Source organism: Myotis lucifugus, unplaced genomic scaffold (genome assembly GCF_000147115.1).
Source record: "Myotis lucifugus unplaced genomic scaffold, Myoluc2.0 scaffold_72, whole genome shotgun sequence".
NCBI lineage: Eukaryota > Metazoa > Chordata > Mammalia > Chiroptera > Vespertilionidae > Myotis > Myotis lucifugus.
This window is the reverse complement of record NW_005871120.1, coordinates 4,493,883-4,521,195: the sequence shown is the minus strand read 5'-3', so window position 1 is coordinate 4,521,195 and position 27,313 is coordinate 4,493,883. Positions and strand designations below refer to the sequence as shown.

At 48.9% G+C, this 27,313-nt stretch overlaps 2 protein-coding genes across 9 annotated transcripts in view; one reads left to right on the top strand and one right to left on the bottom strand.

Moving 5' to 3' along the window:
• Positions 1-12,931, top strand: part of CLUAP1 (clusterin associated protein 1) — a 54,653-nt gene extending 41,722 nt beyond the window's left edge. For 6 of the 8 annotated variants that reach the window (XM_023755267.1, XM_023755265.1, XM_023755268.1 and 3 more), the window contains one exon: positions 1,450-2,470. In XM_023755267.1, coding sequence (XP_023611035.1) covers positions 1,450-1,599 — 150 coding nt within the window. In that variant the 3' untranslated portion in view covers positions 1,600-2,470. Of the gene's footprint in view, positions 1-1,449; positions 2,471-10,935; positions 11,166-12,817 lie in introns of those variants that run through there. The other 2 variants (XR_002829712.1, XM_023755264.1) reach the window with 2 other exon arrangements.
• On the bottom strand, positions 9,175-26,712 carry NLRC3 (NLR family CARD domain containing 3). Its single transcript, XM_023755263.1, has 17 exons — positions 26,471-26,712; positions 24,569-26,318; positions 23,276-23,362; positions 21,835-21,918; positions 21,302-21,385; positions 19,135-19,218; positions 18,336-18,419; positions 17,605-17,688; positions 15,867-15,950; positions 15,272-15,355; positions 14,606-14,689; positions 14,039-14,122; positions 11,915-11,998; positions 11,371-11,454; positions 10,306-10,389; positions 9,799-9,882; positions 9,175-9,265 (listed from the first exon to the last, which is right to left on the bottom strand). The coding sequence occupies exons 1-17, from the start codon at positions 26,646-26,648 to the stop codon at positions 9,175-9,177; spliced, it is 3,198 nt and encodes a 1,065-aa protein (XP_023611031.1). The 5' UTR covers positions 26,649-26,712.
• Between the last annotated feature and the right edge of the window lie 601 nt (positions 26,713-27,313).

Here is a 27,313-nt window from a genome sequence, read left to right as displayed (position 1 = left end):
CTAGTGGCCGGTGCACAAAATTTGTGCACGGGTGGGGGGGGTGAGTCCCTCAGCCTGGACTGCACCCTCTTCAATCTGGGACCCCTCGGGGGGATGTCCGACTGCCCCCATAGGGATCAGGCCTAAACTGGCAGTTGGACATCCCTCTCGCAATCCAGGACTGCTGGCTCCTAACCACTCACCTGCCTGCCTGCCTGATCACCCCTAACTACTCTGCCTGCCAGCCTGCTCACCCCCAACTGCAACCCCTGCTGGCCTTCTCGCCCCCAACTGCCCCCCCTTTCCGGCCTTATCGCCCCCAACTGCCCTCCCTTGCTGGCCTGCTTGTCCCTAACCGCCTCTGCCTTGACCCCGCCACCATGGCTTTGTCTGGAAGGTCTCCCGGTCTAATTAGCATATTACCCTTTTATTAGTATAGATACTAGAGGCCTGGTGCACGAAATTTGTGCACTTGGGGAGGGTGTCCCTCACCCTGGCCTGCGCCCTCTCTCAGTCTGGGAGCTCTCGGGGGATGTCTGACTGTCACAGAGGCGGGAGAGGCTCCCACCACCACTGTTGCGCTCATTAGCCGTGAGACTGGCTTCTGGCTGAGCAGCGCTTCCCCTGTGGGAGCGCACTGACCACCAGGGGGGAGCTGCTGCATTGAGCGTCTGCCCCGTGGTGGTCAGTGCATGTCATAGTAATTGGTCGTTCTGCTGTTCAGTCAATTTGCATATTAGCCTTTTTTTATATAGGAATATATATATTTTTTTCCATTGATTTCAGACAGGGTGGGAAGGAGGGAGAAAAGAGGAGAGCGGGCTAGAGAGAGAGAGAGTTCTGAGAGAGAGAGAGAGAAAAACAATGATTGTGAGAGAGGCGAATTGAGGGGTTGCCGTCCTGTTCTCCATGTATAATAACTGCAACCGAAGAACATGCCCCTTGACTAGGTATTAAAAGCAATGAAGCCATTAAGCCATGTGCCACGCCGGCAAGTGAGAGTGTTTCTTTTATTTTTCTCCCTATACCCATTTCCTTTGTGGCTTTGATCCCCAGTCTGTCAGAAGTCAAAACAAGCTTTTCTTCCCTCTCTCCGAGTCCCTACCCTCCTTGCTACCCACTGGTGGGTCCCTGAGCCGCTGGGAGCAAAGCAGCATTCAGTGAGCCTTGGGCAGGTCTCATGTTCCCGAGTCGTCAGTGGGAAAGCCAGTCCCTGTGGCACCTACGTTGGATTATTGCATCTTGGTATTTGAAGGTTACCGCTTTGAGGATACATTGATCTCTGTATTCCAGCCAGCCATATCTAGAAGTTGATCCATTTTTATGCCCCCACAACCTGACCGCTTCTCTACCAAGCTCTTCCTTCACATGGCGGTGTTGCTAGTTATTGAGCTACTAGTAAAAGGGTGAGGTAGGGTCTTGCTGACAAGATGGCAGGAACAAAGTGTATTTGCTGTCTTTTTCCTGTAGGAAGACTCGGAGGACAGTGAAATTGACATGGAAGATGATGAAGAAGACGACGACGACTTGGAAGACGAGAGCATTGCTCTCTCTCCAGCTAAATCTAGTCGAAGGGTCCGGAAACCTGAGCCCCTGGAAGAGAGTGACAATGACTTCTGACTTTCTTGCCAAGGGACCCATGCAGATTAAAACCCTCAGATTTGTAGGTAAATGGGAATTTAGAAGGTTAGAAAGGAAGCATATTTTGTTTACTAAGTCAGTTGGACTTACTGTTACTGAAGTATTACCTGTTTTTTGCTTTAGCCTCCTATGTGTTACTCCATGAAGCTTAAACAAGAACCAGAGCAAACTCCAAAGATGATTTTTTTTTTGCCTTATCTCCCAAAAGTGGGAAATATGTGTGTGCTTAGTGATTCACATCCACAGGACAAAAACTTGAGGAGAAATAAGTTTCTATGTAAGTTTGATTATTGTTGTTGTCACATATGTCCTCTAAGAGTCAGTGGGACAAACCTGAGGCTGGCACTGCACACAAGGACTCATTTTAGGAATTAGTGCCAGACTATTAGTCACTTGTACAATTTAGAGGCTTTTAATTCTAGCTTTTATTTCATTTTATAGTCTTTTTTCCTGCATGTTCACAATACCAAGCTTTAAATGCATTTTACTAAAATTTTCTGAATGAAAGTTAGCTAAGTTAGATGAAAATCAACTTTCTTTGAAAATCAGGCAACAGAAGATCCTCCAGATTATAAATTCTCCATTTTTTTTCTCAGAAGGCCAGCATTCCTTCTTAGGAAAGTTGACTTAAAAAATAAACCAGAATTGAAATAGGTAGAGTAACACTAGAATTTTCCTATTATGAAAAGACAAGTGAAAGATAGGTGGCATTTTTTGTTTTGTTTTTTGGGAAGCACAGAACAGTTTTTATTGTTTTTCAGTTATAAAGTCATAAGACTTCTGAAGTTACTTCTCTTAATAAATGTTTTTAATACCATATTTTTATATTATTAAATAAATTTTACTTGAATATGTAATTATTTTGTTTATTTGCACTGATTAAAAAATACTCGAGAAAAGTTCATAGTAACGTTACTGTGGCACATGTAAACTTTAGGGGACTGTGACAGTTAGTGCTATCACCTTTGCTTTTTACCATCTTTTTCTACATTTTATGTATGAGATTACCCCCTTTTTTAAACATTCAGCATTCGGTTAATTCATCAGTAATTTGAGATGTGCCATCTTTTTTTTAAATTAAATTTATTTTTATTGATTTTCCCCTAAAGAGAAAGGGAAAGGGGGAGAGAGAGAGAAACATCAATGATGAGAGAGAATCATTGATTGGCTGCCTCCTGCATGCCTCCTATTGGGGATTGAGCCCACAACCCGGGCATGTGCTCCGACCAGGAATTGAACTGTGACCTCCTGGTTTTATAGGTCGATGCTCAACCACTGAGTTATGCCAGCTGGGTAAGAGGTGCCATTTTAAAAAAAAAAAATACTTTATTGCCGAAACCGGTTTGGCTCAGTGGATAGAGCGTCGGCCTGCGGACTCAAGGGTCCCAGGTTCGATTCCGGTCAAGGGCATGTACCTGGGTTGCCGGCACATCCCTAGTGGGAGGTGTGCAGGAGGCAGTTGATTGATGTTTCTCTCTCATCGATGTTTCTAACTCTCTATCTCTCTCCCTTCCTCTCTGTAAAAATTCAATAAAATATATTTTAAAAAAAAATACTTTATTGATTTGGTTCACCTGAGTCTGACCTGACTTATATTTTGAAAAAAACTAAAAATGTGTTTCTATTTTCCGTATGTGATGCTTTCTTCTAATGGGCATTAGCTTGGGAGTCCTACCCAAGCTACTGATAAAATGTCCACAGATAGAGGTAATGACTGTAATGGGTGATTCATTCTTTCACCTGCTTCTTGGTCATCCTTCATCCCTTGGTTAATTGAATTTGTGCAGGCTCTCACTATGGTATGGCACTTTCTTCAGTAGCTTCTGTCAACAAAGGAGATACAAGTAGTCGATCATGTTATTAATGTATTTCTGTCACTGTAATGGATCCAGGAGTCAAATATGTGCAAGTGCCTTATGACCTGGTGTCATTTGGTTTTAGTTATGCAGCAGAGCAGACTCAGGCCCCACAGAAGCTCGAGTGATTAGGTCTGTGAAAAACTAGCACCTAGGTCATTGCTGACAGTGGTGGGTTTTTGTTTTTTACTGTATAATTAACGGATCTCTTAAAATGCTTTAAAATATGTGTATTGACAGAAAATATAAAGGAATTTTTTAAGTTCTCAATTTTTATTGGTGGTAGCCATTAAGAACAAAGTACAAAGACTTCCTCTAGGAAATCAGAAGAACTGTTTCCCTTTTAGCTGGGACAGGAAGAAATAAATGCAAGATATCTTTCACTAGCATTTTAAATGGTAATATCAGTACCAAACATCTGAAGGGAAGATGTGTCTCTTTGGTTAGCAACATCTACACTAATAAAAGACAAACATGCAAATTGACCATTCCTTTGCCATGTCTTAAGCCACGCCCACCAGCCAATCAGAGCAACTATATGCAAATTAACCCAACCAAGATGGTGGCCGGCAGCCACAGAGCTGGAGCAAGCAGGAGGCTTGGTTGCTCCAATGATGGAGGAAGCCAAGCTGCCGCGTCAGCTCTCAGCTCCACTTAAAGCAACAAAGTTTCAATTATAGAAGGTAAATAAACCCCAGATACCTGCTTTCAGCCGGCTGTGGCCACAGAGCTGGAGTGAGCAGGAGGCTTGATTGCTCCTTCCTCTGCCGGCTGTAGCCTCCACAAAAGGCAACAAAGTTTCAATTATAGAAGGTAAATAAATCCCAGAATAAAAAAAAGAGAGGCTGGAAGCTTCCGTCGCCCGGGTGGCTTGGCCAGCCTGAAAATGGCCCTCAGCCCCTCACCCAGGCTGGCCAGGCACCCCAGTGGGGACCCCCACCCTGAAGGGGTTGTGACCAGCTGCAAACAGCCATCAGCCCCTCACCCAGGCTGGCCAGGCACCCCAGCAGGACCCCCACCCTGATCCGGGACACCCTTCAGGGCAAACCAGCTTGCCCCCATCCATGCACCAGGCCTCTATCCTATATAATAAAAGGATAATATGCAAACTGACCCTAACAGCAGAATGACTGGGAATGACTGGTCACTATGACACACACTGACCACCAGGGGGCAGATGCTCAATGCAGGAGCTGCCCCCTGGTGGTCAGTGTGCTCCCACAGAGGGAGCCATGCTCAGCCACAAGCCAGGCTGACAGCTGCCAGTACAGCGGTGGTGGTGGGAGCCTCTCCCTCCTCCTCAGCAGCGCTAAGCATGTCCGACTGCAGCTTAGGCCTGCTCCCCGCTGGCAAGTGGACATCCCCCGAGGGCTCCCGGGCTGCCAGAGGGATGTCTGACTGCCATTTTAGGCCCAATCCCCCGGGGAGCGGGCCTAAGCCAGCAGGTGGACATCCCCCGAGGGGTCCCAGGCTGTGAGAGGGCACAGGCCCGGCTGAGGGACCCCCCCGCAAGTGCACAAATTTTTGTGCACTGGGCCTCTAGTACTACATAAATATCACAGCTATTAGATTAGCACAGGGGAGCTCTTGGGTGCTGGACTCCAGGACTGGTTGAATTGGAAGGGAACTAAAAGGTCTGCCTCCTACCCAGAACAGAAGTCCTTTCAATAAGGATGTGACTGGAGCAGGAAAACAAAGGGTTCAAGAAGGTGTGTCATTAGGGGAAAATGGAATAACCAGTGTGTCTGTGAGAGATAGTATTCAGATTTTACACTTCTCTTGGACAGTTTGGAAAAGAATTAAGCAATAGTGACATAGAAAATTCATTAAATTTAAAAATAATACAACTTAATTCTAGAAAGAACAATGACATAGGAAGAAAATGGCTTAGCTGTGATCCATACTAATAAAGTCATAAGATAAACACTAAATAATGATTCAACCCCAAATCATACTATAACTATGTTGGAAGGAAGAAGAAAAAAAAGTGGGGGCATAAGGTGATGTATGTACAAGTGCCATTTCCCATAATAGAAAGTCAGTAGATACTCTTTAAAATGATTAAGCAATAAATAGTGGACTTTGGAAATTAGGAAATCAGGGGCTTCAGCCAGGAGAAGTGAGATAGCAGGAGAGGTTGGATTTTAAAGCCAACACAGTGAGTACTGATGACTGTTCAGAAAGGGATGGTCATAGTGAAAAGAGAAGACAGAGCTGGGGGAGAAAAGCAAGGTCAAAGAACATTTTGGAGGACTGCCCACAAGGAATTGTTTTAGGAATCAGTGTTGGACTATTAATCATTTGTACAATTTAGAGGCTTTTGATTCTAGACTTTATTTTGTTTTCTGTTTGTATGTATGTGAGGGAAACATGTTTTTTTAGCTGAAAGAAACTAGCTTGTGAAATGGGAGGAGTTGAATCAGAGAGAGAGAGAGAAAAATTTAGTCTACATTAGGAGCCATTCTGCTTAAATTCATACTTTATATTGAAAACATACATACTAGAAAGCCAGTTGTGTAGAAGCCACTATATGGGGTAAGAAGGCTAAGGTTGATTTCACAATTTTTTACACCTGGATTTCTATAGTGTCTATTGTAGACACTATAGAAACTGTTTTCTTGACTTGGGCATTAGGTAGAGTACCCATAATATTGAGGCATTTCCTCAGAAGATGGGCCAAAGTAACCCTAGAATGAAGGATGGCTGACTCTGGCTAACAAAGCTTAAAAGCAAGTTTTGAAAGGATCCAAGTGTTTCTAAGTAATTGTGTACCAGAATAAAGCTCAAGAATATTTTAAGAAATATAAAACCAGCACCTAGAAAGATAAAATCCCCAATTTCTGGTGTTCAATAAAAAAATTACCAGGCATGAAGACACTGCGGCTCCAAAGCAGCCAGATATCCTCGGAAGAGCTCCCTGAGGAGAAACAAGCTTGACCGCTATGTCGTCATCAAGTTCTTACTATGGAGCCAATCATGAAGAAGATTGAAGACGACAATACACTGTGTTCATTGTGGACATCAATGTCAGCAAACACCAGATCAAACAGGCTGTGAAGAAGTTCTATGACATTGATGTGCCAAGGTCAACACCTGATTGGGCCTGATGGAGGGAAGAAGGCATATGTTTTACTGGCTCCTGACTTTGGGTGTTGCCAACAAAATTGAGATCACCTAAACTGAGTCCAGCTCCCTAATCCTATATAATAAAAGTCTAATATGCAAATCGACCTAACGGCAGAATGACCAGTGGAACGACCAGTCGCTATGACATGCACTGACCACCAGGGAGCAGATGCTCAATGCAGGAGCTGCCCCCAGCCTGCAGGCCCCAGGCCAGCCAAGTCAGGTGCCAGCAGGGGCCCCTGATAGCCCCACCAGTTGCCCCACAGATTGGCTCTGTTCGCCGGCCAGGCCTAGGGACTCTACCCATGCATGAATTTCGTGCATCAGGCCTCTAGTTCTAAATATAAATTTTTTTTCACTGTAAAAAAATTATCAGGCATAATGAGAAAAATCAAGAAATAACCCATAAATGATAGGTGATAGAATTAGTAGAAAAGAATATTCTTAACAGTTATAACTATATTCCGTATATTCAGGTGGTAGAGGAAAGCATGAGCATATTAAGGACAGACACAGAAGATATAAAGTAAGCCTCAAACAGAACTTCCAGAGAGTAACAAAATGAGATGAAACCAAACAAACAGATTAAGAGCAGTCAGACACTGCAGAAGAAAAATTACTGATCCTGAAGACACAGCAATAGGAACTGTCCAGAATAAAAAACAGGACATCCCACTGTGCTGGTATCAATTTATTGCCTCAGCTCCAAATTCACCTTTTGGCCTGCTCTGTTGTAACCGTGCTATTTTTTGTAATATCTCTCCTTTATCAGCCAGCAAGATGTTAAGTGTTGCCAGTAGAGGGTGCTTGAGAGACTTTGGAGAAAGTCGGGGCTTTCCTTCCATTTATAGTGTGGCTTGCTCTTGAAGTCCATGAAGAGCACTCTTTTTCTCCACTGCTTCGGCCCCTGGAGTTTCTCCAGTGCTAGGTTCCTGCATAGCACAGTTTGCTTCAACATTTAGCTACTGCAACTCTTGTTCTGATGAGTTCTCAATTCAGCCAGAAACAGTGCAAACCAAAAGACAGTATATAACATCTTGAAAGCACTGAAAGAAAAAACTGTCAATACCCAGCAAAAATCTTTTTAAAAGAGCAATCCAATAAATACTACACATGACCCATGTTCGAATGTCCCCAGTTTCCAAATAATGTTCTTTATGGCTGGTTTTTCCCCCTCCAGTCTAGGATCCAGTCAAAGATCTTAAGTTGTTATGTCTCTTGAATCTCCTTCAATCTAAAACAGTCCCAAGTCTTTTTTATTTTTCATGACATTGACTTTTTTTAAGAGGTCAGGCTGTTTTTTCCCTTTTTTGCAGAATGCTCCTCAATTCTCATTTTGTTTAATTATTCCTTCATGATTAGATTCAGGTAAACCTTTTTGGCAAAAATACTACATCAGCAATATGTCCTTCTCAGTGCATCACATCAGGGCCCCTGATGTCCATTTGTCCCATTATTAGTGACATTAAGTTTAATCGCTTTGTTAAGGCAACATTTGTAAAATTTCTATAAGATACCTTTTAGATGACCCTTTGTGGGTGATGTTTTGAGACTATGTGAATATCTTCTTCCTCAATTGGCTTTCATCCGGGGTTTTAGTATCCATTGATTCTTGCCTGAATGCTCATTTTTAAAGAAGCATTAGGAATAATAGTGCTTCCTGTCCAAATTTTAAAACGATAATTACTTTATAATCTTTGTGATGAGAGCTATGGTGTCCATTTGGGATCTTTTCCTTTCAGCACAGACAGACATCTGAGGGAATCTATGCCACATGGAAATCTATGCCACATGGAAATTCAGAGGGAAGGTAGTCAGAGTAATAATAATTATGGGAAGCCCAATAATAATAACATTATTATTAAGAATAACATTATTGAACGTGCTATAGATAACTAGTGTGCCAGACTCCAAATAACATACGCCAGACATAATCCATGCCTGTGAGAGATTTTGTGATGTATTTAAAAAATGGCAAAAACTTTGGGAAAGTTTTTTTTTTCTCTGTCTCCAGAATTCTATAATTAAAGCCTTTATTTTTCTTTTTAAAAATCCCACATTTTTTCCATATATCTCTAAGGATCATACCCCTAAAACTCTTCTTGAGAAAAGAAAGATCCTCTCTGTCAACAATGCCAAATTGGTACTCCGTTCACTGGAATATGGCAACTCATTTCCACTCACTTTTAACTGGATGAGTGGGAAAAGGTAGTAATAATTTTTTAAAAGTTGGGGGCACATGAAGACCTCAAGGTATGAATAAGCTCAGGCCAGCTTCTTACTTGCTGAGCTTTAAGGTGTAAGTCCTGGGTCCCTCAGTGGAAGACCCTTTCCTCTGTCCCAGACCAGAGTGTCCATCTCACCCCTGCCTAGACTGACCCTGGACCAGAAGAGGTGCTCGCGACCTCCTTTGGCAGCACCTTTCCTGCCTCTGCAGTTTACCAGCTCTCGTGCAGGTCAGCATCATTCCCAGATAACAGGAAATCACCCTGGAAAATGGTCTTTTTGTTTGAAGGCTTCCAGCTGCATCTCTGCCCATCCTCCTGCCCGGTCCACCAGGAACTTGCTTTGCTCACATTTCAACAGTGCATGAGGGAGCATTTGTCTTGATAGTTTCTGAGATCATTCTGGCACCTGATTCCCCAATGTGATTTCCCTGGAGACTAGAGAAAGATTAGGACAAGTTGAGAAATTGGCTGAAGGGCTAGAGCAGTGGTTCTCAACCTTCCTAATGCCGCGACCCTTTAATACAGTTCCTCATGTGGTGGTGACCCACAATTTCATTGTTACAAATTGAACATAAAGCATAGTGATTAATCACAAAAACAATATGTAATTATATATGTGTTTTCTGATGGTCTTAGGTGACCCCTGTGAAAGGGTCGTTCGACCCCCAAAGGGGTCGTGACCCACAGGTTGAGAACCGCTGGGCTAGAGGCTACAGTTTCTCTTTAGTAAAGAGCAGAAGGTCAGTACATAAGATGCAGAGCTCTGGGTGAAACCTTGTGCTTCCAGGATCTCTCCCATGGACAAGGCTCTGAATGGCTTTCTTTTATATTGAGTTTTTCCCCAGAGCTGCTGAGGGGCCTGGGAGTCCACTGGCTCCGAAAATCAGGCAGAAGGTAGGGCCTGACCTGGGAACAGTTCTAAGGGTGAGAATGGCAGGAAAGGGCAGAGACTGCCAAACCCCACTCACTTGATATGCTGGATCCCATGGTTTCCAGACAGTGCAGTGGCAATGCATATCATCCCATCCATCCCCAAGGAATTCTCTTGAAGACTAGGCAGAGAAAAGATGGAGACACCAGAGTGAGCCAGTCAGGGCAGAACACACCTCTGAAAGCAGCACTGCATTATCCTGTGGGATAGTTCTGGCACTGATTTGTCCAATAGGTGCCATAACAACAGCAAGGTGGGCATTTAATCCTGAGACGAGTTTATGAGGAGCCAGGTTGTACCGTCTTAGTGCCATGGAGATTATCAGACCAAAAATGCTGATGTTAAGTGATTTACCTCTGACCTATGCTAGGCAAAATGACCAAACTCATCCATAATATAGACTATAGTCACCAGAACAGTCTGAACTATTTCTATTCAGAAGGAAGCAGCTACAGAGGAAATCAAGAGCATCTTATCCCCTGGGGAGGTTCCAGCATAGAAGTCCTCTGCTCTGGGGTGCAGATAGGGCTCGGCAACCACTCACTTGAGTCTTCGGAGGCTTGAGTTGACCTTCAGAGCATTTGCCAGGGCTTTGGCTCCAGCCACCCCAATGGCGTTTCCTCTTAAACTGTAAAAAAAAGAGACAGGCAATGGCCCTGGCCAGTGTGCTCAATGGTTAGAGCATTGGCCTGTGCACTGAAGGGTCGTAGGTTTGATTCCCCATCAAGGGCACATACCTGGGTTGCAGGTTCATCCCGGCCCCAGTGGGGGCACATGTGGGAGGCAACCAATCGATGTGTCTCTTTCACATCAATGTTTCTCCCTCTCTCTCACCTCTCTCCCTTTTCCCACTCCCTCCCACTTTCTAAAATTCAATGGGGAGGGGAGGGGGCAGATATCCTTGGGTGAGGGTTTAAAAATAAAGAAAGAAAAGACAGGCAATGTAAGGCACCGTGGTGGCTGAGAGGTGAAAATGCTATTTCTTCAGATGAGTGTGGGCTACTGGTGAGAGGCAGTGTGGACTCAGCAACCATGGGGAGTTACGTTGCTCCTTCCTTACTCTCAAGCCAAAACGGAGTTTGGCTTTGGGGAGCAAGCAGGACACACAGGAGGGGTGAGCCAGCCCAACCTGGGTGGTGTGTTGGTGCCTTCATTCTCCTTTTACATTCCCAAGGAAGAGCTGGGCTGACAGGAGAGGCAGCACTCCATCCAGCAGTCCCTGTGTGCTCAGCATCACAGAACCACGGGAGCAGGGGTGACCTGGACATGCCTGAAAGCCCCACAGAGCTTGAGGCCGCAAACTCCTGGATCTCAAAGACCAAGATCAGTGGACACAGACCACCCCAGGGACCCCTCAACAAGATCTTGGAACATGTTCAGCCCGGGCAAGACCAAGAAAAGCAGGTACTCAAGAAAAGGAGGCCCAACAATAGTGACTCCCAGGGAGAAGGGGTGAAGTAGGAATGGGGAAGCTGGGCATGCTTGATATTTCATTGCTTTGTGAATTTCTTACAAATTGATATTTTTTTTCTCCTCCATATCTATTCACTTGAATCAACAGTTTGGTTTTTTGGGGCAAGAGACTTTAGCCAGAGGCTGGAATACTTACTCGAGAATCTCCAAGGTTCTGTTCACAGCCAGGGCCTCCCCCAGTGCCTGAGCCCCCCGCGCACCAATGGAGGCCACCTGGAGACTAAGAGGAGATGCTGTTAACGTAGTCAGGCCAGACAGGCTGGGCTCTCCAGTCCTCATACCTGCCCGGGGCCCAGCTTCCATTCACAGGCACCCTCATTTTCACCACCCTTGACTTAGGGTCGAAAATGAAAAAATAGCACTGAAAATTGGCTGTGGTCTGTCCAAAGGATACTGCATGTCCTCCCTGCACTGTTTGTGCTTGGGACATATCTAGGTACTATGGATACAGGAAATAGAGGTAGTCTCCTGGGGAGTTTGCAGGAGAACACTGCCTGTACCCCTAAATCTTGTTACAACTGCAGGAGCAAGAATGCGCTGGGCATCCCTTCTCCTGCCTGGTTGCTGATATTAGGGAAATCAAACGCAGCTTCCTAGACTGGGAAACAAAAATGGTTTTCCATATGAAAGGATGGTGAAGGGCTGGCTTCCTGGACTGCTGCGCGCGCGTCAGGACTTACTAGAGAGCAGTGAGGGCTGTGTTTGCCTTCAGCGCACTGGCCACTGCACAGGCGCCTTCGTCCCCGATGGCGTTCTCCTGTAAACTGAACACAGAGAGTGAGCCTGGGCCAGCTCTCTAGCATGACGTGCTGAGCTTGGACCTTCTACCTAATTCAGACCACACACATTGTAGACTATACTCCCAGGGTCACCCCATGGCCTCCTGATTAACATGCAGGGGGACCTGGGGTCTGGACCATCAGGAGCAAATGAGAAAAGGGACACATGGAAGCATTGCCAACAGATACGTGAGATAAAGTGTGCTTTTCGAAGCCAGAGCACTGAAAGCCCTCTGTCCCCAGGCCATTCTTGCTAGCTGCAGTAATAATTTCACAGACGCTTGAGTGTATAGTGTGCACTAGCAAGGCCAATTCCGCCTTTTTGGAACTCAGGTGAGGAGACATGATTAAATGAGCAGTCACTATAGGCTAAAAGCAGGCTGCAGTGTGGTCCCAGAGGCTGCCCAGAGAAATAGGTCTAAACCAGTGGTTCTCAACCTTCTGGCCCTTTAAATACAATTCCTCATGTGACCCAACCATAAAATTATTTTCGTTGCTACTTCATAACTGTAATGTTGCTACTGTTATGATCATAATGTAAATATCTGATATGCAGGATGGTCTTAGGCGACCCCTGTGAAAGGGTCGTTCAACCCCCAAAGGGGTCGTGACTCACAGGTTGAGAACCGCTGGTCTAAACCAAAACCCAAAGGATAAGAGATGGGGAGGGGGCCTAGCATATCTAAAGAACCCAACGACATTGAGTCAAGTCTCTCGAGAGTGAAACGAGGCTGAGGAGACATTAAGGAAGCAGGTGTTTGGGGGCCCTAGCAGCCATGCTAAAGGTCGGACTTCACTCGGCAGGCCCTGGGCAGCCATTGAAACATCTCACCAGGACAGGGACAGATTTGCATTTTGAAAAGATCCTGGCTAGCCGTGGATGGACTGGGTGTGGAGGCTGCTGCAGTGATGCAGGTGAGTGATGCTGGTGCCTGGACAGTGGCCATGGGGGTGGGACACGGGGAAGAGAATCAACAGGACTTGGAAATGAATCAGTAGGACTTGGAAAAGGGCAAGGGTGATGCTTCTACTTTTCACAGTTGGTTGGCTGGTTCTAGTCATAAGATGGGGAACCAAGAAGCAGGCTTGTGGGGGTGATCAGTCAGGCAATCTGAAGTACCACTGAGACACCCAAAGGGAGGTGCGGAATGGGCAGTAGGTACACGGGTCTGGAGCTCCGGAGAGAGGTCTGGGATGTAGCTGTGGGGCCATAAGGACTTCAAAGCCTGAAAGAGGAGGAGAGCTTCCAGAAGAGAGAGAGCACCTTCAAGGGAAGGTGGCCTGGGACAGAACCCTGAGGAACACAGGTATTTCAGAGTCAAACGGAACTAGCCAGAGATGGGATATCCTGGAAGCTGAGAGAGAAGTAGTCAGCGTCAAAAGGAGTGAAACTCAAAAGGTTACCATTTGACCCAGCAATTCCATTCCCAGGTGTACACACAAGAGGACTGAAAGCAAACACAGAAACATGTACATGGGTGTTCACAGCAGCATTATTCATAATAACCAAAACGTGGAAACAACCCCAATGTCCAGCAACAGGTGAAAGTCTTATCCACACAGTGGAATACTATTCAGCCATGAAAAGGAATGAAGCGCTGACACATGCCACAATGTGGATGAACCTTGAAAACATATTAAATGAAAGTTGCCAGTCATGAAAGACCACATATTGTATCATTTCACTTACAGAAATGTCACGAATAGGTAAATCCATAGAGAGAATAAGCTGGTGGTTGCCCGGGATAGGCCAGAAGGGGAAGTGACCACTGATGGATCTGGGTTTTCTTAGAGGGTGATAGAAATGTTCTAAATTTAGTTGTTGTGTTGCACAACTGTGAATATACCAGAAACCAGAGAATTATATACCTCAATAAAGCTATTATGTATTTTTTAAAGCAGATGAGGATGGAAACATGCCTGCTGGCCTTAGGACAGAGGAGGCTGTGTGCTGAGGGCGTGAGCCCTGTGCTTGGTGGGCACTGAGGTGTCAGATGCCCCTGCCCCCGTGGAGTCCCCACTTACTCGAGGCTGATCAGGCTCTTGTTGAACTGTAGTGCTTGTCCCAGGGCCTTGGCGGCGCCGGCCTGGATGAAGTTCCACTGCAGGCTAGGCAGACACGGACCACATGACTACGTGGCCCAAGGCAGAGTCCAGGCGGTCCTGGGCTCCAGAAAGAGCAGGCTTCTCCCAGGAGAATCTGACGCCAGGGAATGGAGTCCCTGCGGGGTGTGTTCTAGAGGGACCACTGATGGGCGGAGCTCCTGCAACCCTCAGCCTTAGTCCCAAGGAGTCAACGTTTACTCTCTGGTTAGGCGTGGGTACAGGGACAGGCTCAAATAAAGACTCCAGATGGTCCCTGCTGTGGTTACCCACCTCCAACCCCATTGGTCTCTCCGTGGATCCATCTCAGGAAGTGGAGCAGGGGGCAGGGCTGGTGGCCCCGCAAGTGACCACCTGCAGCCTGCTGGAGGCCCCAGAGACCATGTGGAAGATGCCCAGAGCTGGACTTGGTCTCCTGCATCAACTGGTTTGGGGGAGCCCTGCAGCTCTGGGCAGGGGACGGGGTAGGTGGGGGCCCCGAGGACTCACTGAAGGGACATGAGGGTGTGGTTTTCTCTCACTGCCATTGCGATGGCCTGGGCACCCTGGTCATGGAGGAGGTTGGCTGTCAGGCTGGGAGGAGAGGAACAGGGGCGAGTGAGCAGAAGCCGACCATGATGTCCCTGTCCTTGCTCCCCAGGGAATCCAGACCGCCCTCCCCCAACCCAAGGACTGCATCGGGCCCACTAGGGTAGCCCAGCTCACGCCTGTGGAGCACTTGCAGGTGCCCTGGACTGTTGTAACAAATCTGACACCCCCACAGGGAGTGGGCCCAAGCTCAGCTCAGTGAGGTTCCAGGACAGGTCACCCACCAGGAGGTGGCAGAGGACTCACTCCTGATTCCTGAACTGTGCTGCCCCCACGATGTGGCCCCTTCCACATGCTCGTCCAGAGCAAAGGGCTGAGGGCCAGAGAGTTGCCACTACTTCATCCTCATGTAATTTATGACAGGACAGTGGGGGACTTGTGTCTGAGTCGCCACCAGGGTCTAGGTCTCCTGGCTACCTCCTCCCAGCCAGGTCCTTCTTCAGCCTTTTATAATGGCCAGAGTGACCAGGGCCTGGCCCACCAGTCTCTGGGCTTTGCATAGGTGGGGCCCTGGCATAAAGGAGCCTTAGGAAGCACAGCCCTCCCCCCCCACACCCCCTCACGTACTCCAGGTTCTTCAGGGTGCTGTTGGTGCAGAGAGCTCGAGCCAGATCCTGGGCTCCCTCTGGGCTGATGGAGTTTTCCCGAAGGCTGAAGAAAGAGAAGACCCTGAGCTGCTGACCAGGCAGATGAGGCCTCTGGGGGAGACAAGCCCAGGTGTTCAGGCTTTTAGAACCAGAGAAATCTCATGTGGGACCCGGACTTCCTGAGCGAGCATGTGGTGTGTGCCTCCAGCAAGCCCAGGTTCTGGAGGCTAGGCAGCCAAGTGTCTCCCCTTTAGGACCTACCAGTAGGACAGTCTAGGAGGAAGAGGATAAGACAGTGGGACCTCAGAGCTGTGAGGGGCAGGCATGGGTGCTTGGGTGCCTAAAGGATGTGTATATGGGCAGGGAGCAGCAGAGCTGGCCAGCTGGGGGCCACAGCTGCCCTTGTCCTCCCAAGAGCAAGGTAGAGTGCAGGATGCCAGCCCCAGAACCAAGCTGCCCAACCAGAGGTCGTCACAGGGGTAATGTGGGCTTCCCAGCTCCGGCCTTTCCTTCCAAGTCCCCTTGGACCCCCTGACCAAAGGGATACCTGGTTGGAGCGGGAGGCTGGGACTTACTTGAGGCTGAGGAGGGCTCGGTTGGCGCAGAGGGCCCCCATCAGCGCTGCCACTCCGGTGTCACTGATGGAATTGCTCTGCAGGCTGAAGACAGAAGAGAGGGCACATTTGGTGTGGCTGTCTCAGGACTCGGAGGGAGCCATCAGTCCAGCTGAAACACTAAGCTCGCCAGGGAGTTGGGGGACACCTGAGGCAGGTGCCACACCACATTGTTGTTTTTCATCATCCCTCTTTCCTTTACTTTTTTTTAAATGTATTTTTTTTATTGATTTCAGAGAGGAAGGGAGAGGGAGAGAGAGATAGAAACATCAATGATGAGAGAGAATCATTGATTGGCTGCCTCCCGCATGCCCCCTACTGGGGATCGAGTCTGCAACCTGGGCATGTGCCCTGGACTGGAATCAAACCTGGGACCCTTCAGTCCACAGGCCAATGCTGTATCCACTGAGCCAAACCAGCTAGGGCTCATCCCTCTTTCCTCTCTCATCCCCACAGTCCAGCACCTGCTAGGTCAGGGCAGGTGGATATAGCATAACCAGCCCCAGAGTTTTACTCTACTTTGGTTTGGGTGGGTCCAAATGGCCTCAGAGAGGGGGCATGCGCTTGTCTGCAGCCCCCAGGGCACAGTTGAGTCTCCCCAGTGTGGGAGCAGCGCCAAGCTCCCCCACCCCCAACCAAGGCCACTGCTGCTGGCCCTTTCTTTAGCTACCTGCACTGACTTCTAAAGGGCTTTCAGTGCTTGTTGTCACCCTGAAAACACCAGCCCCTACTGTCCAGGGAAATGGAGCTGGTGTGGTAGGGTGAAACAGGTGGGGTAGGCTGCCGGAAGCCGGTCCATCCTTGCTGCTTGACACAGTCGCTGCAGGAAAGAAACATCTGCACAGCATATGTTTCAATGGACCTGGCGTATATAGCATACTGTTCTTAATATGTTTGCTCCCTTTAGCGCCATGTGTTTTAACCAAGGTCACCTCTCCGAGAAAGGTTGTTTCCCCAGTTGGGGATCTTTCCCTGAGGTTAGGGAAGGGATACAACCCCTTAATTAAGTGCCAGGCGGGTAGTTAAGCTACATAATCTTTACTCCCTGGAATGGAGATAAGAAACGCCCTAACCTTTGTAATAGAAATTGACAGGATTAAAATCGGCTGGTATAAATACGGATGTAACAAGACAATAAACATCAGATCCTCATCAGACCCTCATCAGCTCCTAACCAGAACCTAGCCAGAGAACATGGCAAAAGATCCTGGACAGAACCTGGCTACAGAACTTCACTGGAGAACCTAGACAGAACATGGCAAAAGAACCTGGTGACTGAACCTGGCTGGAGAACCTGGAGAACCTGGCTGGAGAACCTAGCGAGAGAACATGGCACCAGAACTTGGTTGGAGATCCTGACCAGAACTTCGCTGGAGATTCTGGAGGGAGAACCTCGCTATGCTGATGAACTGAACCCAGTTTCCATGTCATTCATTCTTCGCCGACTCCGTCCACACCTTTGGGGACCCCTGGACCCACTGGGATTGGACCCCAGCAGTAGGCATGGAGGGCGAGACACTGAGATCATAGCATGCCCAGGGTTGGGGGTTGGTTGGGTTCTGGCAGGGAAGTAGCCTTGACTGACAGCCCTCCTCCAGGACCCACCCACCTACTGGATAGGAAACCTGAGGGGGACGAGGGGGGAAGGGAGTTCCCCTCTGCCCACAGCCACCCCTGGAGGGTGGTCAGGCAGACTCACTCCAGACTCTCCAGGCCCTGGTTCACCTTCAGGGCCTCAGCCAGGGCCTTGGCACCTCCATCGCCAATGCTGTTACTGGAGAACCTGTAAGAGACAGGACACTGGTGAGCTGGCCTCCTGGAGCAGCTGGGCAGGGTGGGGCCCAGAGATCAGAGTCTAGGAGGGGCTGTCTCTGTTGTCTCAAGGTGCCAGTACAGTCTCTCCTGCTTGAAGCTGGTTGGCCAGTGGCCTCTGGAAGTGACCTCCTGCTTCCTGTAAGAGATGAAGGTAGCGAAGTCCTTGGCTCCCTGGCAAGGGAGTAGGGGCCAGGAGGAAGGACCAACTCTTTAATGAGAGGTATTTGTGATATGTTATGTGAAGGTGGCTAGGAAATGCCATTTTCTTCTGCTGGCTGAGAAGGCAGTACATGTGAGCCTGAGACAGTTGTGGCTCACTCAGTCTGTGAATCTGGATCTCCATTCTCCTGGTCCAGTGCTTTGGGGTCCAAAGCCAGTTGTTCTGCACCTACACATTTATTCATCCATCCACTCACACACTTACCCATTCATCCATCCACTCAACTACCAGTTCGTCCATCCATCCATCCATCTATCCATCCATCCATCCATCCATCCATCCATCCATCCATCCATCCATCCATCCATCCATCCCCATGCTCACAAATATTTATGATACGCTGGGCATTGTGTTAGACACTGAGGATACCAATTTGGCCTTTCTGCATTTCTCACATGAGCTCCTTCAGACTCCTGTTCTGCTTCAGGGCATCTGCCATGTGCTGGGCTCCCATGGGCCCGATGGTATTCTTCTGCAGGCTGTGAGAGAGGAGAGGGGTCCTTTAGCAAAGCTGGCCCCAGCTATTCCCAGGCCAAGAATACTCTGACTCAAGGTGAGAGGTCAGAGACAACAGAGTGCTGAGTGCCAGTCATCTCTTTGAAATGTACACATAAAGGAAGATAGCACAGACTCCAAGTTGTAAGAGCCTTCTTGTCATGAAGATATAAAGTTTTAACTTTCCTTTGGCTAAAGGCAGTTAACACACACAGATGGCTGTCCCAACTACCAGGCTAATTTAGGATAAACTATGTGTGACAAACGCTGCTGTCCAGTTCTCTTACTTGAGGACAAGTTGTTTATCTTGGAAACATGTATGTAATGGGTTGTATCTGTTGGCTATGGAAAAGGGTGTGATTTATTTCTGTCTTTGTAATCTCATCAGAAGATTGCCTATGATGTACATTACAGTCCAGTTGAGTGTTTATTCAAATAACAAAGCTGTTTTGTTCTTCCTCACATTTGTGGAGAGGGTTTTCTGGATTGGCAGGAGGTTTAATTTTTAATTTTTTGCCCAACACCTGTTCTCTGGAAAAGCAATGGACGTCAAGTTTTCCAGGGGCCATCCAGACAGGTCAGAAAGCCTCAGGGCCTTGCCCATCCATCCCTCCCAGCAAAACACAGGCAGAGAGGTCCTTGGAGGAGAAGATGAGAGAGTACAAAGGAGACTTTCTGATGGCCAGCATGTCCACTCACTGCATCACGGAGAGGGTCCGGTTGGCTGCCAAAGCCTCAGCCATGAACTTGGCACCATCGTCCCTGATCCTGTTACTCTGGAGGCTGTGGAGGCAAGGAAGAGGCGCGTCACCAATGGAGCACACAGGGGCACCCAATGGTGGCCTGAATCCCACCACAGTGTCACCAATGCTCAGGGAGGGCAGCAGCTAAGCTCAGTGACAAGGGGCTTTAACCACTCTATGCCCTCAATGCACATCCCACAGGACCTGGGCAACAGTTGGCCTTTCCCTCTGCTGCTCTGGACTTAGGTTTCCCTCTGGGTCTCTAAGCACTGGCCTGCTGACTGGGGACAAGGTGCCCATGGTATCTGGGTAACAATAGCTAGGTCATCGGTAATCCCAATTACAGCTAAAAGTCATAGCACCCAAGGGTTGGCGAGGATGTAGAGAAATCGGAACCCTCATCCACTGCTGGTGGGAATGTAAGATGGTGTGGCCACTGTAGAAAACAGACTGGTGGTTCCTCAACAGGTTAAACATAGAGTTACCATGTGACCAGCATCTACCCAATAGAATTAAAAACAGTTATTCAAATACTGTTCACAAATGTGTACAGCACCATTATTTACATGGCCAAAAGTTGAAAACAACCCAAATGTCCATTAACTGATGAATATTATTTGGCCATAAAATGGAATGAACTACTGATACATGCTAAAATGTGGATGAACCTTGAAAACATCTTAAGTGAAAGAAGACAGACATAAAAGGTCTTATTGTATGCTTCCATTTATATGAAATATCCAGAATAGGCAAATCCGTTGCGCAGAAAGCAGATTGGTGGTTGTTGAAGGGAGGGGAGAATGGGAAGTGACTGCTAATGGGCACAGGGTCTTCTTTTGGGGTGCTGAAAATATTTTAGAACTAGATAGAGGTGACAGTTGCACAATTGTGAATGTATTACGTGCCATTGAACTGCACACTTCAAAATGGTGAATTTTGTAGGAACCTCACTTCAATATAAGAAAATGAAAACAGGGAGAGGTAGCCGCCATGGTAAGGAGAGATATTGGTCAGGCGACCACGCAGCCAGAATAAAGATAAATGAAGAATTCAAAAGTAAAGAAAATGAAGCTTCTCCTAAGAAAATAGAAGAGACATCAAGTTGCCTGGTGAAAAGAACATGGATTAGCCATGGTCAAAACAAGAGCAGCTGAATCAACTCAGACGCCCACTGAAATGCTATCTTCATTAAACTAATAAAAAATAGGTTCCCCCCTGGCCGATGTTGCTAAGTGGTTGCATCGGGCCGCACCCCAAAGGGGTGCTGGTTTGAGTCTGGGTCAAGGGCATGTACCTGGGTTGCAGGTTAGCTCCCTGTCCCAAGTTGGGGCACATGCAGGAGGCAACCGGTTGATGTGTCTCACTCACATCGATGTTTCTCTCCCTCCCTTCCTTCTGCTCTCTCTGAAAAGCAATGAGAAAAAAATATCCTCAGGTGAGGATTAACAGCAACAAAAACGTTTCCGATGTGGAATTGTTACTCAGAAGATCTACTATACAAGGTGTTTACACAGACCACAATACACTGAAATAGGTCCCTAGGAAAGATGTTCTTATAGAAAATAAGCCATATTGTGATGCACCAACTGAGAAGCAATGAATTCCTAGGATAAATTCAAATCTTATCATTTTTAATTTTAGAATATATAACTGAAGCATAAACAAACAAACAAAAGAAATACATAAAAACAAAACAAAATGGTGGTACACATTCAACTTAGGATGGATACAACCACTGGCTCCTAAGCAAACCACACCGAACTATAAGAATCTTCTGAAAGATGGGTTTTCAGTGTCTTGGAAAACATCTCAGGGGGACATTCCGACACCATGATCTTGGGGATTTCTCATTCAATGGAGGACAAGAGGTTTTCCTCATAGATTATTTTGCTCCTCCACCTCTACATATCTCTACCCTTCTTCTCCTCTATTCCCTGCTCAGGCCGTAAACACAAGCACAATAACCAGGGAGGAGCTGGAACTTGGAAACTTGCTTAGGATACAAGATCCTGTGGTACCCACTGGGTGGGAGCTGGTGTCTGATGCCCACATTTTCAATCACCTCCTACTCCATGGGTGGCACCTGAAGGGAAGGTTTTCAGGGGGAAGCAGGTGACACGTACCTCAGAGAGGCCAGGGTGCGGTTAATCTTCAGAGCATCTGCCAACGCCTTGGCCCCTTGAGGTCCAATAGAGTTACAGCGGAGGCTGGCGGAAGGAAGAGAGAAACAACCATTCTCTTTCATCCAGTGCCCAGGAAGGGAAGTTACACTGACCTTTAAAATCTATGCGTCTTGAGCAGAATGTATCAGGGTTTAGGATTTCATGTTTGGTGCAAGTGGGACAGAGATGTTTATGTAGGCAAACAAGGAAGGAGTTTCTGAAGGTGCCCCATGTGATGGGCAGAAGAAAATGGGATCTGATGCTCTAGTGGACTTGAGCCAAGGACGGAGAGGAGAATGATAACTCCAAGTTCAGGCCTGAAATTCTGGTGCTTCCTGGGCGAGTCCGAATAGCTGAGCAGGAACTGTGACATTGTTTGCTCAGCTATTCTTCCAGTCCACCCATGGGAGAGACTGGCCAAGGGGACTTCACAACATGTCTCACAAGTGCTCCCTGCCCCTGTGGGGAAGACTGGCCTTTGGTGGTGTACTTACTCTAGAGAAGTCAGACTTCTGTTGACAAGGAGGGATCTGGCCAGAGCTTTGGCCCCTTTGTTACTGATCTGGTTCTCAGCCAAGCTGCCCAAGGGGAGGGAGAAGAGTGGTTATGGCAAGTCTATAAATATCAGCTCCAGGCTCATGATCCAGACCCCTCCGCCTCACCAGCATCATCAGGGCCAGGACAGAGGCAGAGATCAGGTGAGCCCTGGAACAGAATGCCAGGCCCACAAAAGCCTCTGAGCCAAGCAAGGTAGGACTAGAGTAGGCAGACAGACCTGCACACTGGCAAAGGGTCCCAGGGAAGTTTGATCAGAATTTAGCACAACAACTGCAACATAGCACAGGAATGAGGGCAGGCGGTTACAGAAGTCTACCACATGGACCCCAGGCAGTGGTGTGCTAGAAAACTGGCTCTCAGGAAAAACCAAAATACAAAATCCCTGATTTGTAACATTGGCCAATTTCCATGGTGTAAATACTCCCACCACGGCCAATTTCAAGCACTCACAGCTCTGATGAACTGATTTTACCCTCCTTAGGCACAGAGGTGTCTGTACGAGATCACATGGAGCCTACTACTCTAACCACTGTCCTCAATAATTGTTTTGCTCCTGACTCAATCCACATTTTTATTTCCTCAGATATAGATTATTTCAGAACCCAAAGCCTTGTGTGAGAATAAAAAATTATTCTTGGGCCCTGTTCTCCAAACTCACCTCCCTAATTCTCTGAAAGCTGCCCTTAGGTCATGGAATAATTTCAAGTACAAACAAGGGTGTTACTCAAACTTAGAAATTATCACAGGAGAGATTTTATAAGCACATAGATCTGTCCTGCAGTCAGCATATAAACGTTAATCTAATTACATTAAAGATGCAATGTTTAAATTTAAAAATCTTTTTTATTGATTTGTAAGAAAGAGAAGAAGGGGAAAGAGAGAGAGAGAGAGAGAGAGAGAGAGAGAGAGAGAGAGAGAGATTTGTTGTTCCACTTATTTATGCATTCATTGGTTGATTCTTGTATATGTCCTGACTGTGGATTGAACCCACAACCTTGGCATGTCAGGACAACCAGGCTTTAACGTTTTTAACTTAAAAATTTTTTTAAATTATATTTTATTTAAAGATAGAATCCTGTGCCCAGAACACTATTTGAGGGCAAACTGTGAGAAAATTGGGCCTGGTGCCATGTCAGTACATATAGCGTTTGGAGAAATAGCCTCTGCTCCTCACCCTATCCTTCCTCTCTTCTTTCAGATGAGTACCTGAGCCCCTGGAACTTTCTGGAATGGGTGGAAACAAGCTGCTGCATGCTTCAGACGCCTCTCTTTGAAAGTACCACCAGCTACTTGAGCAGAAAGGAGGATGGGGAAGGAGCCCTCAGTCCCAGAGAGACAGGTGGGTGCCCTGGACAGAGTCTCCTGGGTCAGCGTTACCTGATTCTCTGAATGCGACAGTCCTTTCCACTCAGTACACTGCCCAGCAGCTCCATCACGGGGTCCTGGAACTGGTTGGTGTCCAGCCTGGTTGGGAGGAACAGCAATTGTGAGTGGTACCACCTCCCATAGGCAGGGTGGATGAAGTCCCTGGCTGGCACAGGAAGGCAGGAGGGGGCACTAAGCTCAGACACCCAGGCTAGGATCCTCCCCCTCTCTCCATTCCACTGTAGCTCCCACCATATGGCCCAGAGACCTAGGACAGCACCCCCACCGAGCTCACAGTTTTCCTACGAAGGTGAACTGGGAGGCTCAGGGGCATGAGCCCTGGGGTTTCTATCCGTGTGCATCTGGGAGATGCTTGCTGCTAGTTCTCCTCCTTCTGAGGACATGGAAGCTGCTCTCAGGTCCTGAATGGCCCTGGCCCTAGTGCCCTCCCTCAGCCCCTATTAAGGTCCGGAGCAGTGGACAGAAGATGGGCTGAGGGTGGAGAGTGTGGGTGTGGCTTCTGTCAGCACTGGGATGGTTCACAGGGTGTTATGGGTTGAATAGTGTCTCCCCAAAAGCTATGTTGGCATTCTAACTCCCCAGTGGCTCAAGAGTATGACCTGATTTGGAAATAGGGCCGTTGCAGACGTAATTAGAGAAGATGAGGTCACACTGGAGTGAGGTGGGCCTGTCATCCCATACGACTGATGTCCTTACAAGCAAGGAAAGCCCTATGTCAGTGGTTCTCAACCTTCTGGCCCTTTAAATACAGTTCCTCATGTTGTGACCCAACCATAAAATTATTTTCATTGCTACTTCATAACTGTAATGTTGCTACTGTTATGAATCGTAATATAAATATCTGATATACAGGATGGTCTTAGGCAACCCCTGTGAAAGGGTCGTTCGACCACCAGAGGGGTCGCGACCCACAGGTTGAGAACTGCTGCCCTATGTGAAGACAGAGACACTGAGAAGGTAGTCATGTGGCCACAGGAGCGGAGATTGGAGTGATGGGTTTATAAGCCAAGGGTAGCCAGCAACACCACAAGCTACAGAGGCAGGAAGGATCCTCCCCTGAAGGTGTCAGAGGGAGCACAGCCCTGCCAACACCTTGAATTTGGACTCGGCCTCCAGAACTGTGAGAGAAAACGTTTCTATTGCTTTAAGCCACCCAGTCTGTGGACCTTTGTGACAGCAGCCCCCAAACACTGACGCCGAGGCTGCTGGTGGAGGGGAAGTACTTTCCAGGGCCTCTCCTCTCTCCTCTGCCAACACCCCTGCACACACCACCCTGGTGCCCACCTCAGACTCCGGCAGTAGAGCAGCTGGGGCAACAGGCTCTGGAGGACACCCTGACTGAGGCTCAGGGACAGGTTGGCCTCCTGGGCGCAGGCATCGGACACCTGCAGAAGGTAGGCCAGGGCAGCCCGGTGCGGGGGGCCGGTCAGCCTGGCCAGGCCCCCGCTCTCCATGGCCTCCTCCACACTGCGGGCCAGCTCTGTGTGCTGCAGCTCGTGCAAGCAGTGCAGCACATTGACTGCCCGGGCACAGACCACCGTGTTGGGCTGTAGGCAGCCCTGCAGGAGCTGGGCCACCTGCGCCCGGGAGCCCTGCTGCTCGCCCGGGGCCAACAGGGAGCCCGCCAATAGGTCATTGACCCTTGGAGATAAGAGGCCGCAGAGGAAGCGAAGGAACACATCCAGCCGTCCGTCCTCAGCCTGCATGGCCCGCTGGGCCGCACTCCTGAAATGCGTGAGGAAGCCCAGCCGAGGCCAGGACACACCGCCCTCCGTGAAGAGGTCGAAGATGGCCCTCTTGGACGCGCTGTAGTAGTACGCAGCCCCCAGGAACTCCTGCAGAGACAAGTGGGTGAAGCAGTAGGCTGCCGAGGAGGCCAGGGTCTCCTCCCGCTGCAGGAAGTAGCTGCACACGGTGCTCTGCAGCAGAGCAAGGTCCACACCAAACGCCTTCAGGTCCGGCTCATAGAACACGTACTTCTTCTTGACCAGCCCATGGAAGGCCATCCGGCCCAGCGTCCCCACCATCCTGCGGCCACCGTGGGCCAGCTGCTCAATGCGAGGGCTCACCTTGCCCTTCTCCTGCCCCTCCCCGCCCAGGGCCATCCGGAAGTAGCAAGAGTAGAGCTCGCACAGGGTCCTTGGAGGCCACAGCTCTGTGTCCTGGGGCCCCTGCCTGTGGCGGCACAAGTGGCCCAGGGCTAACCCCGCCAGCCGGCAGAAGGCTGGGACGGTGCACATCAGGTACAGGGCCCTGTGGGCCCGAACCTGGCTCAGGACCCAGTCCAAGAGGACCTGGTCCTCAGGGAACATCTGCTCCAGACACACTTTGATCTCCTCTCCATTAAAGCCCCGGATCTCAGTCATCCGGTCCACCAGGCCCCCTGGGATCTGGCCAGCTGCGCTGGGACGGGAGGTGACCCAGACAGAAACTTCCGGGAAGAGGTTGCCCCGGATGATGTTGGTGATCAGGTGGTCCACCTGGATCTCCTTCTTGGGGTCTGTGCAGGCCACGGTGTTGGAGAAGTCCAGAGGAGTCTTACACTCATCCAGGCCGTCCAGGATAAGGAGCACTTTGGCCAGGGCTGCCACTTCCAGGCCAGACTCCCCGACGTGTGGGAAGATGGAGCGAATGAGTCTGTCTGCGGACAGCTTTTCATGGGTGTTGAGATCCCGGAACGTCAAAGGCAGCACCAGGGAGAAGTCCTTGCCAATCTGCCCCCGGGCCCAGAGGCAGACAAAGTGCCTCACCAGGGTGGTCTTGCCCACACCAGCCACCCCGATGGTGATGGAGATGCGGGGCGGGATGGACACCCGCGACAGAGGCAGGAAGAGCCTGTTCAGGGTGATGGTCCTAGCTGAGCGCCAGGCCCCACGTGTGGCCTCCACCTGGGTGAAGTCGTGTTCCCTCAGCTGCAAGTCCATCAGGCCTTCCACTAGCAGGAGGTTGGTTAGCCTGGGTGAGGGGCCACCCAGCTCCAGGCTGCCTCCTGCCCTGCTCAGAAGGGCCTCTTGGTGTCTCTGTATCCGCGAGTCTGTGGATGGAGGTCAGAGCTCAGGGTTGGAGAGGGCGGATGTAAAGAAGGAAAGCGGCGAGGCAGATGAAAGGCAGGGGCAGGAGGTAGAATTGGGGGGGATGAAAGGAGAGGAGGGGGAAAGGCTTGGGGACACCCCTCCATCTGCTTACCATTGCCATGAGGCCCCCGTGGAGAGTCAGGTGTCCTGTCAGGGGTCTGTGGGGCCTGGGAGCCCTGACAGCCTTTCCCGGCCAGCAGGTCCATGAGGGCTTTCACCTGCTCTGCCGGGGAGCCAGCACCATGGCCCTGGCCAGCCTCCCCGCCCATCCGCATCTCCTGCTTCCTCATGGAGTCCAGGATTGCTGCCAGGAGCTGTGAAGAGAAAGCCTGAACCTGCTGCCTGCTGTCTCCCTGCCCAGTGGCCTGGGACAGGTAAGGAGCCTCCAAGGATGTGTGGGGGCTCACCCTTTGGGGACCCACCCTTTCTCCTCTCCCAGCTAGTGGCCCACAGTCTGACAGCGAGGAGGAGGTTGGAGGGGCTGGTTGTTCCTGGATGCTGAGAATCGTTCCTAATGCCACAAGCATTGATCAGATGCAGAGCACCAAATGGACAAGAACCCAGGCCCAAGCTCGAGCACTTACTGGTTGTGTGACACTGGGCAGGCTGCCTGAGCCCTCTGTGCCGGGGTGTCATTTGTAACCTGGAAATGGCAATGCGGTTATGAGTAGGTCCACTCACAAGAAGGGAAGAATGAAAGAAGCCAATCTGGAAAGGCTACATACTGTGTGACTTCAACTCTGTGTTATTCTGGAAAAGGCAAAACTATGGAAACAGTGAAAAGATCAGTGGTTCCCAGGGGCTTGGGGTGAGGAGGGAGGGATGAGTGGGTGGAGCACAGAGAATTTTCAGGGCAGCGAATCTACTCTGAGTGATATACTACAGTGGTGGGTTCACGTCATTGTACGTTTGTCCAAGCGCAGGGAATGCACAGCACCAAGAGTGAACCCTCATG

What these genes read in the sequence shown, in the direction of transcription:
- NLRC3 (XM_023755263.1), bottom strand. Translation starts at nt 26,648, where the DNA reads ATGAGGAAGCAGGAGATGCGGATGGGCGGGGAGGCTGGCCAGGGCCAT. An exon ending in AAGAGCCTGATCAGCCTCGA is followed by an intron (nt 11,999 to 14,038) that starts GTAAGTGGGGAC and finishes CTCTGTGTTCAG; the next exon opens with TTTACAGGAGAACGCCATCG. An exon ending in ACAGCCCTCACTGCTCTCTA is followed by an intron (nt 11,455 to 11,914) that starts GTAAGTCCTGAC and finishes ATCTCCTCTTAG; the next exon opens with TCTCCAGGTGGCCTCCATTG.